The sequence below is a fragment of the Phyllopteryx taeniolatus genome, chromosome 3 (assembly GCF_024500385.1).
Source record: "Phyllopteryx taeniolatus isolate TA_2022b chromosome 3, UOR_Ptae_1.2, whole genome shotgun sequence".
Lineage (NCBI taxonomy): Eukaryota > Metazoa > Chordata > Actinopteri > Syngnathiformes > Syngnathidae > Phyllopteryx > Phyllopteryx taeniolatus.
This window is the reverse complement of record NC_084504.1, coordinates 6,335,118-6,350,984: the sequence shown is the minus strand read 5'-3', so window position 1 is coordinate 6,350,984 and position 15,867 is coordinate 6,335,118. Positions and strand designations below refer to the sequence as shown.

General features: G+C 40.6%; 1 protein-coding gene across 2 annotated transcripts in view; it reads left to right on the top strand.

The window, feature by feature from the left end:
* Positions 1–15,835, top strand: part of si:dkey-91m11.5 (PH_BCR_vertebrate and RhoGAP_Bcr domain-containing protein) — a 42,058-nt gene extending 26,223 nt beyond the window's left edge. The window contains exons 5-23 of one of the 2 annotated variants that reach the window (XM_061766670.1): positions 639–746; positions 959–1,019; positions 1,107–1,159; positions 1,247–1,387; positions 4,235–4,356; positions 4,582–4,747; positions 5,133–5,252; positions 5,404–5,479; positions 5,563–5,667; positions 5,799–5,873; positions 6,378–6,475; positions 6,635–6,766; positions 9,540–9,599; positions 9,793–9,902; positions 10,342–10,481; positions 11,313–11,447; positions 11,526–11,631; positions 14,480–14,642; positions 14,717–15,835. In XM_061766670.1, the coding sequence (XP_061622654.1) occupies positions 639–746; positions 959–1,019; positions 1,107–1,159; positions 1,247–1,387; positions 4,235–4,356; positions 4,582–4,747; positions 5,133–5,252; positions 5,404–5,479; positions 5,563–5,667; positions 5,799–5,873; positions 6,378–6,475; positions 6,635–6,766; positions 9,540–9,599; positions 9,793–9,902; positions 10,342–10,481; positions 11,313–11,447; positions 11,526–11,631; positions 14,480–14,642; positions 14,717–14,806 (2,061 nt within the window). In that variant the 3' untranslated portion in view covers positions 14,807–15,835. Of the gene's footprint in view, positions 1–638; positions 747–958; positions 1,020–1,106; positions 1,160–1,246; positions 1,388–4,234; positions 4,357–4,581; positions 4,748–5,132; positions 5,253–5,403; positions 5,480–5,562; positions 5,668–5,798; positions 5,874–6,377; positions 6,476–6,634; positions 6,767–7,785; positions 9,181–9,539; positions 9,600–9,792; positions 9,903–10,341; positions 10,482–11,312; positions 11,448–11,525; positions 11,632–14,479; positions 14,643–14,716 lie in introns of those variants that run through there. The other variant, XM_061766671.1, reaches the window with a different exon arrangement.
* The last annotated feature ends 32 nt before the right edge of the window (positions 15,836–15,867 follow it).

Below are 15,867 nucleotides of genomic sequence, written 5' to 3'. Positions count from 1 at the left end.
GTGTACAGCAAAAATAAAGGAATTGACTTCGCTGTTCTAATACCTTTGGAAGGGACTGTATCTCACAATGGAAAAACTTGTTCGTTCACTATACCACTTCAGTGACACCATGTTGGGGCACATACCATTGTTGAATTGAGAATCGAGGCGAGATCAAAACTGTACACTTGACTTGCTTGTACAGCAGGCACTAGGCATGGTGGATGCATCACTTCATCTGCCTCTCTTTTTGATGTTCCCATCACTCGGGAACAGGGTCAGCCTGGACTCATCAGATCAGAAGACCCATGTCCATTGCTCCAATATTTATCCTTCACTGCAAGTTGAAGCACATTTTGCTTGATCCTCACTGTAACATGGCTTTCTTTAGAATGCACAGGTGTTGAGCCACTATTGAACACATACCCAGTTGATTTGATCAGTGACCTCTGATCAACATCATCCAAGATTTTATTGAGACCACAACTTCCTGGAAGATGATGCTTCAAATAAGAAGCTACTGACGACCTCAATCACTGCAGTAATTATAGAATGGAATGTTTTTATCTACAGAATTTGCTTGGTTAACTCCAGGTAGGAATTTTGCTTTAGCCAGGCGGTAGAAGGAATTCAATTTGTATTTTCCTCGTGTCCTGCAGGCCAGCCAGCTCGGGGTTTACCGGGCCTTTGTGGATAACTATAAGGTTGCTGTGGCGACTGCAGACAAGTGTTGCCAGGCAAACACACAGTTTGCGCAGATATCTGAGGTATGTAATAACACTACACACAGCGGGAACCGCAGCAGTTGAGCGTTTGATGCGGTGCAGCTGCCCAGGACAAGTGATGACAGAGCAGTTTTTAGTGGTCCTCGCAGTGTAAAGAGCCACAAAGCTCTTTGTGGGGGCACTGATTGTTTTAATTGCACAAGGCCACGTGGCACTTGCTCTTATGTGATTGTGTAATTGTGTCTTCCTGACAGGATCTTAAGGTTAAAAGCACAAAAGACAGCAAGGACCAGTCAGCGAAGAAATCCCTGGAGAGTGAGTACTGAGGGAAATGACTGGCACTCACATAATTCAATATGCGTACTAGTGCTCGAGTCTTTTACGCTGACTCCTTCTCTATAGCTCTTCTCTACAAGCCTGTTGACCGAGTGACACGCAGCACACTCGTTCTGCATGTAAGTCAGCCTGTGGCATGGTAATGCAGAACCTTATCTTACTTGCAAGGAGTCTGGCACTAAAATTGTCTTTGTTTTCTGTTTTAGGACTTACTGAAGCACACTCCCTCGAGCCACCTTGACTATCCACTGTTACAGGATGCCCTGCGCATCTCACAGAACTTCCTCTCCAGCATTAATGAAGAAATCACCCCTCGCAGGCATTCAATGACAGTAAAGAAGGGAGAGGTCAGTTTATCACCTAACATAATCAGAAATAAGAAATAAAAAACGTATGTACTATATGTAGTTCTACTGGGCAATCCATTACAACCAGTATCACGTTACAGATTAATACAAAATAGAAACTAAATAAATGTAAAATATTGTGAGACATATTGGAGGTGTATTTTATACACTCACTGGCCAAAATGGTAGGTACACTGCACAGCACAATTCGATGAGATTAAATAAGTAACTTTGAGAATTTATACCCTACCTTGTCTGCAATATTAGGTACACTTAGTTGATTTACGTATATTCCTACAAACCAATGACATCAATAGATCCTTAGCAATATTAAGGACATTTTCAAGATTAATAGTTAATAATCGATGGACTGCCTTACAGTCAGAGATTCTGGGTTCGAATTACAGCTCAGGCCTTTCTGTGTTTCTGTGTGTCTCTAAAGGCATTTTAATTGTGCAGAGGTTACTTAATTGTGTCCAGCAGGTGTAGCTACAAATTCAGTTGGTTGCATTTATTTCATGTTGCTATGGCCATTATTGTGGCTAACGCCAACAAATACAGCTTGTTCACACAGCTTGCTACTTTTCCAAATTTGATGGGTGGGATGTAGTGCGCTGGTGCAACCAGCTACTCCTGAACCCTGCTCCATTTTTTTTTTTTTTTACCTAAATGACTTTCTGTCAGACTTGTTTGTGCTCTCCTTGTGTGAATCAAGCTCAGTCTCTGACTTAAAAAAACTGTCAAATGTAAGCATAACATGGAAAATAGTCTTTGCAAAAGGCAAACCAAAAAGGACTATACAGCCACACTTGCAACTCTGTCAAAATGTTACTTGGCACAGTGTTGCTTTGAGCTGAATGCTAATGTCAGCATAACATTATGCTAATTGTTGATTCTGTACCTTGTTTATATACACAGGATTCAGGTAAAGTGACCTTATGGAATTCAAGATTACATCTTCCACAGTTCCCCTCAATTGTACATATTGACGGTAACGGTTCAAAGCACAAGGTGTTCGGAAGCTCCAATAAAAGCTGGCCACTGACTCATTTCACAGCCTGTCTGCTTTAGTTGGGCAGGAAGTGGAGCAAAAGGAAGCTTATGACTAACCAGTGCAAACACAGGAGGTGAGGGTCTCTGTGTCGCAAATGAGGAAGGCCTGTTGATTAACTGAGCACTCCCTCCCATCCTTCCCGGCTGTAGTGTCACTTTGGTGGTGCAGAATTAACCTGGAAGGGGTCTCATCATTTCTGAGCTGCCCATTGTCCTGAGTGTGCAGCATCTTAACCCTGCTTGCTGGTCTCTTGGAACTCCCATTATGCAGGGGAGCCAGCTGAGTTTAAAGTACACATTAAATAGTACTCAATACTCAATGTCATTGTAGCCAATGATTTAAAAAGAAAGCGTGCACTAACAGCTGGTTATTCCATTGGATTATTGAGCAGTTGCCATCTCCTCTGTCTCATCAAAGCAATAAACGGATGTAATCCTAACACGTTTTGGAAACCAGGACAGAGCCAGACAGAGTGACTCTCGTTCTGCATGGATTTCCTTGTTTTTGTCATGCTGTCGTCAGTGTTTGGGAACAAAGTCTCACATCGGCAGTGTCACAGTATAAACAGCCTCCACTCAGAGGTCGAAGTGCTGAGAGCTAACAGCCACGTATGCTTCAAACAAGAGGAGTAGACTCTAATTTTAAGCTTCAGTGCCCTCCCAGAGCCAACAATGTTTTTTGTGTATAATAAACTAGTGATTCAGTTTTTAAAGCAATTTGTATACAGTACATAAACTTGTCTCAAGCCCTATACTCTAGTTCTGGTTTTGGAATAATTGCCTTAGTCTGTCTGACTTTCTGTCCCTGCTGGATCTCTGTTCAGGAGCACAGCAATGTCAGTCCCTAGTGTGCCATTCAAACAGCCTAGTGGGGGGCATGTGCCAGTTTTCCCATTGGCCTATGTGGCAGTTCTGATTGAGCCCTATGAACTGACTTGCCATAAGTGGTCATCCAAACATGTGACGTGACCCTTAAATTTTTTTTGATCTACTTTGTTGCTTTAGATGTAAGCCATGAATGATTTATTATTATTTTTTTGCCATTTTGGATTGTAAAAGAAATTAGAATTTTAAAATCCCGCTACAAGGGTACTCTTTTCCATGTAGTAAGACCTAAGCGGGGCGTGCCTGCATTTTTTTCCCCATGAATAAAACACATTATCAACAACAAATATGATGCACATACAGTACATGAAATACATCTATCTATTTTCGCGAGGCATACTGGAGCCTATCCCAGCCGACTGTGGCCGAGAGGCGAGGTACACCCTGAACTGGTCGCCAGCCAATTGCATGGCACACATAAACAAACAACCATTCGCACTCACATTCACACCTACGGGCACTTTAGGTTCTTCAACCTCACATGCATGTTTTTGGGATGTGCGAGGAAACCGGAGTACCCGGAGAAAACCCACGCAGGCACGGGGAGAACATCCAAACTCCACACTGGTGAGGCCGGATTTGAACCCGGATCCTCAAACTGTGAGGCAGATGCGCTAACCCGTCGTCCACCATTCCACCTTCGTGAAATAACATAACATAAACAAATAACATTTAAAGTCTTCTGGTATCAAACAACATGTAGAAGCTTAAATTTGTGAGCATTTATCTGAAAGCAGCTCTGTTGTAATCTGAAATGTAGTACATACAATAAACCTTATTCTAACTTGATACAGTAGCGGTAGACAGATGTACAGTAGATGTATTCATTAGATATTGAAGTCCCACTATAGTGTTTCTGATGACGTTGTAACTTCTGTAGCTTATGTAACTGTAGCTTCTTGTTGGCAGAATCGTCAACTTCTGAGGGACCGCTTCATGGTGGAGCTGGTTGAAGGTTCCAGGAAACTCCGTCATGTCTTCCTCTTCACTGACCTGCTGCTCTGTACCAAGCTGAAGAAACAGGCTGCTGGGTAAGTGGGACTCACTTACCCAGTCAGCACCTTGCATGTAACTTGAATATTCCACTGGTTCATGTTAAAAAAAAAAAAAAAAAAAAACCTAAATAAAAAAACAATCTGTTACTTCCCGAAATGAAATCATAGATTTTTAATCAACCTTTCCTTCAGGTTCAAGCTGCAAAAGTTTAGAAAAACAACAAAGTGTATCTACTGTATTTGCATTCTGTTTATTAACAGGAAAGGACAACAGTACGACTGCAAGTGGTACCTTCCACTAGCCGACTTGACCTTTCAGACCATTGAGGACTGCGAGTCGACCCCGATACCTTTGGTCCAGGATGAGGAAATTGATGCCATGAAGATCAAACTGTCCCAGATTAAGAATGAGATCCAAAGAGAAAAGGTAAGCTTTCCCACAGAAAGACAAGCACTTTTTTTTAAGGAGCAAAAGGTTACAGGTTCAGCCACCACAGAACAAAACAATTTGAAATCTCAGAAGAGCAACCGTGGACCACAAACATGTGTGAAGTGGAATTGGTTGTTTGAAAGATGCCAGTCTGCTTTTAGACACTGCCTATGTGCCATCGAACGAGGCACTGAGTCGTTTTGTTATCAAACTCGGGCACTGAGCCCTCTCACTCACATCTCTTCTGCATGCATACAGTATGTGTATTCAGGCTTGTTTATATGCAGGTGAATTGTCTTGAGGTACACTTAAACATTCCTCGTGCACCAAGCACATGCAAAGACAAGCTGAAAGGATGAACCCTGCTTCTGTTTATCTGTAGAGAACCACCAAAGGACCCAAAGTGATGGAGCGGCTGAGGAAGAGGTTGTCGGAGCAGGAGTCTTTGCTTCTCCTTATGTCACCCAACATGGCTTTCAGAGTAGCTAACAGGAATGGCAAGGTCCAGAATCTCTACACTATTTCAACATTTAAGTTGCTATTTAACTGGTGAAGTATTGTTACTAATGAGTTTATGCTGCCCTCCGCTGTTGAGAGCTTGTCATTGCGGTATTACACCGCAATAACGCATAAAGACCCTTTGTGCCATTCAGGGGTTCACATTTTTGATCTCGTCAGACTACGAACGTGCTGAATGGAGGGAGATCATGCGTGAGCAGCAAAAGAAATGCAAGTTGTCTTCTGGCATCAATATATGTGATGAAGCCAAAGCCCTTTGTGCCTCGTGATTGTGTCTGAACTTTGTCTTGTAGGTTTCAAGAGCTTCTCTCTGACATCTCTGGAGTTGCAGATGCTTACGAACTCATGTGTGAAACTCCAGACTGTCCACACTATACCAGTGACCATGAATAAAGAGGGTGAGGGTCACCATAGTTTAATTAGTTATACTTTAAGTTCAAAACATACTTTCTCTTCAGCAGATTATTATTATTATTGTTTTTTTTTTTTATCTGAACATGCTGTGTACTCAATTCTGTTTCCTACATAGATGACGAATCCCCAGGATTGTACGGCTTCTTGAATGTCATTGTACACTCTGCATCAGGACTCAAACAAATCTTAAGTAAGTGACATATTTTCCTGTTTTTGACTTTATTAGGTCGTCTAGAGTTGGGTTGTGACGTCATGTACTGCAATTATTTGTGCAGTAATTTCTTCTGTGTTTCTAAAGCTGTCAGATGGAAGAATTTATTTATATAGCACATTTCATACACGAGGTAACTCAATGTGCTCTACACGATTAAAAGCATTTCAAAACAAAGAAAAAAAACAGCTTATAAACATTTCAAACAAAGAGAGAGAAAAATAAAATACAAATACAATTAAAACAGCGTACAGTGCAATAAATATCATTTAAAACAAGTGGGATTAGTCAGGAGGAACACTGTGTACAAGCAGCCTCAAACATGACTTGAGCTTCTCCAAAAGCCATTTTTTGAAATGGTTACAGTGGAAATGCAATAAGATCACGTGGGAAGTGTTGGTAGATATCACAAAATGGTCCGTGTCCATTGTGTTGCGTCATTTGTCCCTCTTTAATTCTACCATGTCTGCTTGTACCTACCAGACCTTTACTGCTCTCTTGAGGTGGATTCCTTTGGCTACTTTGTCAACAAAGCCAAAACGCGTGTGTACAGAGACTCCACTGAGCCCAGCTGGAATGAGGTGAGAAGTTTATAGAGAAAGACATTTGATGGCAGAGGGCTTTTTTGTTGCATGCTTGTTTGTCATGCATTCATGTCTGTTGCATTCCATATGTATTATATGTGGATAGCCTGGCAACATAAGGATCATCGCTGGCCTGTCTTCTTGTTTCCATGCAAGGAGTTTGAGATTGAGCTGGAGGGCTCCCAGACTCTGAGGCTGCTCTGCTACGAGAAGTCCTGCAGCAAACCCAAGCAGAGCAAAGAAGATGGAGAGGTGACAGATAAGATTATGGTCAAAGGACAGATAAAGGTATATTGCTTTGAATTGTAATAGTTTTGCCCGTTAAAAAAATTTTGATACCTTACTTTGTTGACATGCGGTTGAATGGTGATCAGTCCAGAGTGTACGCCGCGTTTTGCACAGTCAGTAAATCAGCAGGAATAGGCTCCAGCTCATTGTGACACTAATGAGGATAGGTGCTGTAGAAAATTGATGGATTGATGGACCTATGAAATAAGGGTGCATACTACATACAGTAACTAACCTCCACCACTGTATGATAGTTGTGAAGTAATTAATTTACTTTTCATTAAAATGTCATATTATACCACATACTATGCTGGAGCAAAGCAGCATTAGTACTGTAAACAACAACCTGACCTGAATACAGTGGGAGGGAAAAGTATGTGAACCCATTGGAATTTCTTAAATTTCATAACCTCAAGAGAGTTTTTCACACCAGACATCACATGAATCTTGCTGAACTTCAACAGTTTTATAAAGAGGAATGGTTCAAAATTCATCCTGATCGTTGTGTCTCTGATCTGATCTGTAACTACAGGAAATGTTTGCATGAGGTTATTGCAGCCAAAGGAGGGTCAAACTGTTCATCAATCATTCATTTACTTGTTCCTCCCTGTCCTGGGATTTTTTCCCCCCATTATTTTCTATAAAAATATGAAAATTTATAATTGTTTGTGCAGTATTATTTGAAGCAGACTCTGTTTGTTTAATCTTTTGATTTAGATGAAGATCACACTACATTTTGTGACCAATTTATGCAGAAATTCAAGAAATGCACATACTTTTTCACCCACTGTAGTTCAATTTTCTTAAATGAAAGAGTAAAAGTGGTGTCGATTCTAAAGACATAACTTTGTAAGCCATCACTTCCAGCATTTAGTCATATGCAGTGAAGATTTGACACATTTTATTATTATATGTCGTAAAAAGAAAGAAATAATCTACCAAACACAAAACGTTTTGTTTTGCCTAATTAATTTTGAATATGTTACAAAGGAAAAAAAGAATACTATATATACATATAAATACAGTATCTCTTATTTTTTCCTTATTTTTTTTCATACCAGAAAGTGAAATTTAGCAATTTAACTGATGTTATAGAATAAAAACACCCTTTGCTTAAATTGAATGCATTGTTGACGCTTTATTGCAATCACCTCATTGTGGTGATTCATCTGCATTCCTGACCACCGGCCTTTTTTGTCTAATCCTGTCCGCGGGACGCGGGACGCTTGTGGGTCACATAGGCTTGACCTCTGATAAGAGTGTTGTGACAGAGGGTGGATTAGACTTCGGGTTGACCAAATGTAGCCGTTGGCATTGGTCCACAGTACGCCCGAGGGAGGAAGACACAAAATACTCTTTGATCAACCAGTGAAGGGATTTCCTTGCTGCTGGTGAGGAGGGCTAGAACACCTTTGAGGCAAAAAAACTCCATGCGACATTTCCAACTAAAATACATATACCTATTCACCAAATAGAACTCAACATGTGGCATAGGCAATTGTGTGCTTTACTGTAAATGGATTTTTTAAAAATTAAACTTAAGCGTCAAATGTGCGGAATTTGAGGGTACACACCAATCACAAACTATAGCATTGCCAAAAGTATAATGATGGGCTTGTGGGACTATCATTGACACTAAACTACACCATCTAAAATAAACATTTATCATGAGGATTATTTTTCAAGTTAAATTCAAGTTAGGAGGGGGCAATGCTGCTTTTGATTTTCATAATTTAAAAAAAGGGAATAATTGCTTAGTTGTGAAGAAGAGAATATCCACAAATGTATGATTTTTGCTGTCATTTGGTACTAATCAGTAGCCAATCTTATGTAGTTTAGATTGCCAAATTGGCATTCAGCACTTGTGACAGTGAGAAGCAACAGGAGGCATGAGCACGGTGATAATGAGGGGAGGAGGGGATTCTCAGGAGTTAATCTCTCAAATCCAACAGGGAAGTAGAACTACACAAAGGCAGCGTGGTCAGCAGGCTGCAATGTATTTGTTCCTTTCTGTGACTCCTGCTGGAATCAGCACTCTGTGTAAAAATGTAGATCGGAAGTTTGGAAAGTATTTGCCTGTGCTTCATTTATGAGGATTTTCAAGACTCTCCAAGGCAAAGTGGTCAGTAGACGTGCGTTCATGCAAGATGGACTGGCTGCTTCTGTTAGTCTCTTTGTCTTTAGAGCAGCCTTGTTCTTCGTTCTTGTCTTTTTGCCCTCCATTAGTCAAAGGGAAATTTTAGAGAGGTGACAGGCTCAAACCAGAAAGGATGAGTGATTGTAATCCCAGTGAGGAAAGTGTGTGTCAGACAATCAATGCATTGGAGGAAGACGTTGATATGACCCCCAAGAAGTCCCCAAGTACAGGGGCCGGTCTTTGGGACAGAGTCCGTAGCAGCCTGCTCAGACCCAAGGTAAACATAAAGTGTCTCGATGAACCTGCATACGATGTAGAGTGTCCAAACAGAGAAACCAACTTTTATGAAAAATTTGTGGGGTTTTTTTCCTTGAGTGGTATGTATTTCACTAACTATCTGCTATACGGGACTGACTCAATGTTTATCAGTGGGATGTTTTGATATTCGCCAATAATCACTTTAAACAATAATTGCTTTTGAAGAAAACAATAAAACGGTCCATAGTGAATTAGCAAAGTATTAAATACCTAATGAATAACAGCTGATATTATCTAAATTGTTTTGTTTAATGGTGAAAATAACTTTGAAGTAACACTTCACACACTGACTGTAATTTATGCGCATTATGTTTTCAGTTGGATCCACAAAATTTGCAAAGCAAAGACTGGCAGAGGACGGTCATTGCTATGAATGGGGTAAGTAAGGCAAGACATAAAAGTAGTAGGAGAAATAATAAAATAGCTTTTTAAAAATTATTTATTTATTAAATGTTTTATTTGATTGCTGCTACAACAGTGCCACTTTAACGTTTGTACTCAGCTGACTTAAGGACTTCTTACTCTAATTTAACAAGATTTTGTCTTCGTCGTCTACTATCTTCGGTTTCAGGTTGAGGTCAAGCTTTCGATGAAGTTCACCAGCAGAGAGTTCAGTCTCAAGCGCATGCCTTCACGGAAACAGTCTGGCGTGTTTGGGGTGAAAATGAATGTTGTAACAAAGTGAGTTGATCATATGCCACACATTTCAGTAAAGGAACATAAATAGCAGAATTTGAAGAGTAATGGTGGAACACATGACATACTGTTGTTGAGGCAAGTGGGGGATATACCCATTTCTTGCCGTTAAATCAAGTCGTACAGTATAATTGCTATCCATTTCTCAATGAACACAACAAATACATTTTTCCAAATTAAACTCACCTATGGTTGAATTCTTGTGAATTAGGTTACAAGACGTTTTGATGGCCAACATTGGTGGGAGTATTTTGTAGTATACTATGCTAATAATTGAGTCATATGATTTTTATTGAGCTTTGTATAATTAACATATTGCTCAATACACATCCCCCTGAATGTTTTGAATGCAGGTCTTGCACTGGATCTCATTCGATAATACAGGCAGACCGAATGTGTGTTTTTACTGTATGTGCTTTAACAGACGGGAGCGCTCCAAGGTTCCCCTCATTGTGAGACAGTGTGTTGAGGAGATAGAGCGACGAGGGATGGAGGAAGTGGGCATCTACAGAGTGTCTGGCGTTGCAACTGACATCCAAGCGCTTAAGGCTGCCTTTGATTTGAGTGAGTTTCACTTCAATATGGTAAAGGCTGATTTAAAAATTGATTTGAACTGAAGACATCCCCACCATATGCAATAAAATATTGTGCTGGATATTTAATGTGCAATGATTGCATCTTTATTTCACTTTATCTACACTTGATAGTCATCATATCATGGGGGACAGAGCCTTCAGCTGCTGTACCACACCGCCTTTGGAACTCACTACCACCAGACTCCCACAATACAGATTCAGATACAGATTCATTTCTCTTTTCTGATTCATCCTCAAAACAAATTCGGAGCAGCTTAATGCATTTATTCTCATCTGTTCACTATATTATATCTTTGTTTTGTTGTAATTTGTTGAATTAAACACACCCAGAAATGTGCTGATAAATGGATAGAAGGATGGATGGATTACTTTATTCATCAGCAAGGGAAATTCACTTTTCTAGTAGTCTCCACAATAAAAACAACACAAGGCAAAGCAGGCATGCAAAATTGCGAATCTTGATCATATGAAAAATATTAAACATTATCTATATGTTTTTTTAATACAGCTACAAAATCTAATTATTGCATTATTTTAATTAAAATGAATTGTTTTTATGTTTGATGATGATGATTCTTATTATTGACGCAGCTAGGCTTACTAATATTGTTGTGCTCTGACTCACACTGAATGCATTGTATGCACTGTTTAGGTCTGTGCCTTCTGGTGAACATGAACTTTACAATGCCCTTAGATCTAGTTAAAGACTGAGCCCTGCACCAATTAATAATCTCTTCCATAAGTAGAGTGCCTCTCAAAAGCTGCTGAAGTAACAGATCTTATGTTGTGCCCCTGACAGACAACAAGGATGTGTCTGTGATGATGAGGGACATGGACGTCAACGCCATCGCCGGTACGCTGAAGTTATATTTCCGTGAGCTGCCGGAGCCTCTTTTCACTGATGAGTTGTACCCCAACTTTTCCGGAGGCATTGGTCAGTCACGAATTCAACTTGATTTTGAACCTTTTACAGTACACTTTCCCCAATGCCCAATTTTGTGTCCCCATGCAGCGCTTTCTGACAGTGTGGCCAAGGAGAGCTGCATGCTCAACCTGCTGCTGTCTCTACCAGAGCCCAATCTGGTCACCTTCCTCTTTCTGCTTGACCACTTGAAAAGGTAAAACACACCTGACATGGACATGTCAATGTTATATGTCAGGGCTTGGCAACGTATGGTCCACAGGCCACATCTCCATTCTTTAATTGAGCCTGCAGAGCCTTTAGATCAGGGGTCACCAACATGGTGCCCGTGGGCACCAGTTATCCCTCAAGGAACACATGAGTAGCCTGCGGCCCTGTTCTGAAAACAGCTCACCGGTGATGTGACATTGTGATTTCTAGGTATGTTGTAGAAGTGATCATTTGAAAAGGTAAGCACCTGTAGAGATGTATAGAAATAAAATGCTGCATATTGACACTGTTTCCGACCTTCTTAAATCATTGTTGATTAATTATTGTGACAAATGATTCACATGATCAGTGTCTTCACAAAGATGAATGTCATTATTTGTTAATAATAACCTAGAATTAAAGGTAATATGAGAAAATTAGTTATCTACGAAGGGTGTATCAAAAATGATGGCCCTTCGCATTCATCAGTACACAAGAAATAGCTCTCTCTTTCAAAAAGGTTGATGACCCCTGGTTTAAATGATCAAGTCGCAATACCAGTTACATTATGATTAAAGATTGAGTTAATAAATAAATAAATAACATGTATTGTTTTATTTTAATTTGGAAATAAAGAATTTTACATGTATAGTTACTGTTTTCAAATGTTTTTATTAAACCATTGGTTAATTAATGTAATTAAAATGATTATAAATAATTACAATTAATTAATAATAATTTTAGTCTTAAAATACATACACATTTTACCTTTTATTTTTAAACTTGCTTTCACATAACCTGGCCCATCTGTCCGTTTCAAAATTTAAATGTGGCCAAACATTTCCCCACTCCTATTACGACCCCAATTCCAATGAAGTTGGGACGTTGTGTTAATCCATCCATCCATCCATCCATTTTCTGAGCCACTTCTCCGCACTAGGGTCGCGGGCATGCTGGAGCCTATCCCAGCTATCATCGGGCAGGAGGCGGGATACACGCTGAACTGGTTGCCAGACAATCGCAGGGCACATACAAACAAACAACCATTCGCACTCACATTCACACCTATGGGTAAAGTTGTCAATTAACCTACCACGCATGTTTTTGGGATGTGGTAGGAAACCGGAGTGCCCGGAGAAAACCCACGCAGGCACGGGGAGAACATGCAAACTCCACACAGGCGGGGCCGGGGATTGAACTCTAGTCCTCAAAACTGTGAGGCAGATGCTCTAACCAGTCGTCCACCATGCCGCCACATTGTGTTAAACATAAATAAAAACAGAATACAATGATTTGCAAATCATCATCAACACGTGCCCAAAAAGCTGGGACAGGTGGCAAAAAAGACGGGAAAGTTCAGGAATGCTCCTCAAACACCTGCTCACCTCTTTGCGAACAAGTGCGTGAGAAAATAGTCCAACAGTTGGAAGGACAATGTTCCTTGACGTACAATTGCAAGGAATTTAGGGATTTCATCATCTACGGTCCATAATATCATCAAAAGGTTCAGAGAATCTGGAGAAATCACTGCATGTAAGCGCCAAGACCGAAAACCAACATTGAATGCCCCTTTTTTTTTCACTCCTTCCTGATCTCGGGGGTGGGGGGGGGGGGGGGGGGGGGACCACTGGGGTGACCTCCTGGGGAGTAATAGTGGTGTGATTTGACTCGCCCATGTTCCGTGGGTGCTGGGGCGGTGCCGGCTGGGGGGTCCACCTCCCACACTCAGGGGTGGGTAGTGGGTGCTGGCGGGGGTGTGGGGGAGGGTTTGGTGCTGCGGGTCTGGGTGGAATGGCCTTCTTCGTCGGTGGTTGTCCGGCCTAATGGGCCCGACCTGTAGGAGCCATGCCTCTTAATCACTCACTTAGATCACACTCACACCATACCCTGTATATATTTTTCTCACTAAACACATCTGGGCACATACACAAAAGAACCATCCGGACTGTTATGGACGCAAAGTTCAAAAGCCAGCATCTGTGATGGTATGGGGCTGTGTTAGTGCCAATGGCATGGGTAACTTACACATCTGTGAAGGCACCATTAATGCTCAAAGGTACATACAGGTTTTGGAGAAACATATGCTGCCATCCAAGCAACGTCTTTTTCATGGACACCCCTGCTTATTTCAGCAAGACAATGCCAAACCAAATTCTGCACGTGTTACAACAGCATGGCTTCGTAGTAAAGGAGTGCGGGTACTAGACTGGCCTGCCTGCAGTCTAGACCTGTCTCCCATTGAAAATGTGTGGCGCATTGTGAAGCGTAAAATACGAAAACGGCGACCCTGGACTGTTGAACAGCTGAAGCTGTACATCAAGCAAAAATGGGAAAGAATTCCACCTACAAAGCTTCAACAATTTGTGTCCTCAGTTCCCAAACGTCTGCGATTGGCTGGCAACTAGTTCAGGGTGTACCCCGCCTCATGCCGAAGATAGCTGGGATAGGCTGCAGCACTGCCGCACCCTAGTGAGGATAAGCGGTTCAGAAAATGGATGGATGGACAGTTCCCAAACCTTTATTGAATGTTGTTAAAAGAAAAGGTGATGTAACACAGTGGTAAACATGACCCTGTCCCAGCTTTTTTGGAACGTGTTTCAGCCATAAAATTCTAAGTTAATGATTATTTGCTAAAATCAATAAAGTTTATCAGTTTGAACATTAAATATCTTGCCTTTGTAGTGTATTAAATATAGGTTGTAGTGTAATTAAATATAGGTTGAACTTGATTTGCAAATCATTGGATTCTGTTTTTATGTTTAACACAACGTCCCAACTTCATTGGAATTAGGGTTGTACATGTGCCCATGAGACACAAACGTGAATATCAATAACTTTCCCCCCTGTTTTGATAGGGTGGCTGAAAATGAGAGCTTCAACAAGATGTCTCTGCACAATCTGGCCACTGTTTTTGGACCCACTTTGCTTCGGCCGTCTGAGAAAGACAGCAAAATCACAATTAACAGTTCACAGCCAATCTCTATGAATGACAGCTGGTCTCTGGAGGTCATGGCTCAGGTAAAACTTGCCAGCATACAGTGAAACACTGACTGCCGGTGGTTGTTTGTTCACATCTTCCTTTGTTTCCTAAGGTGCAAGTACTACTCTACTTTCTTCAGCTGGAGAGCATTCCAACACCTGACAGCAAACGACAAAGCCTTCTCTTCTCTACTGAAGTATAACTGGATTTTTATACATGCTTGAGGTGGCGTACAGAACAAGGAAATGGATGATGCACAATTTTGTCACGAGGTGGAACCATCACCTCATGGGTCACAAAGTTCAAAGCTTTCTTTTTCTGAGCTGGGATGAGCATGGGAGTTAGTTGACCTTCTGCTTTATCGCCCTGATATATGGACAGACTACATCTATTTTGTAATATGTTTGATAATGCAATTAGGTTGCTTGATGCAATAATTTGCTGCCCGTCATTGTGCACATTAGCGCAATCCTCACAGAGGGTGAATTTGTAACATTTTTCACTGTTTTAAGGATTTATCACTGGTCACTGTGGATTGGTGGAATATAAATGGCGATAGGTTTTCATCTCTACACAGTATTTGGCTCGGAAAAGCTTGTGCCACGAGTCCCTACTTTGTTAGGGTTTTGAAAGTATGAGACTGAAATTCACAGTTAGCGTCCAACATGCAGGCATGTTAAGGGTTTAGTTTTATGTTTAAAACTTAAATTGTATGTCATGGTGGTGTCCGCAACGTCTCTTGTTGAAATGTTTCATTTCATGTTTTCATTAGATATCAGCGTTTTTTTTTTTTTTTCTTCAAGTTCCTGTAGTAGGTTCTTTGTATTTTGTCCCTACTGTTTTTGTTGGTTGCCATTTGATTTGATTATGTAACTAGAGTTGCTGTATTTTGTGTTTCTAATTGCATTCCTTCTTCAATATCCTACCTTTAAATTGCTGTCGTTATGAGAGACCTTATTGGGTACACCCTTGATTGACAAATATTCAACACTCCTGGGGTATTAAGAGGCTTATGATACCCTTACAGTATTCCTTTTAAAGACTTGGAAAATTACAGTGTGCTTGAATTAACAGTTACTTTTACAAATCATTGCAAGTATTTAAACTGTTGTTAGCACAAGCTTAATTCTTAATTCTTTTGATTTATGTATAATACACAATTGCTTCTAGTGAACACTGACCAAATGTGTATATATGATTTCTGCAAATAAAGGTTTACTTGACAATCTGACATCTTTGTCACAATGTGTTTTCTTATTATAA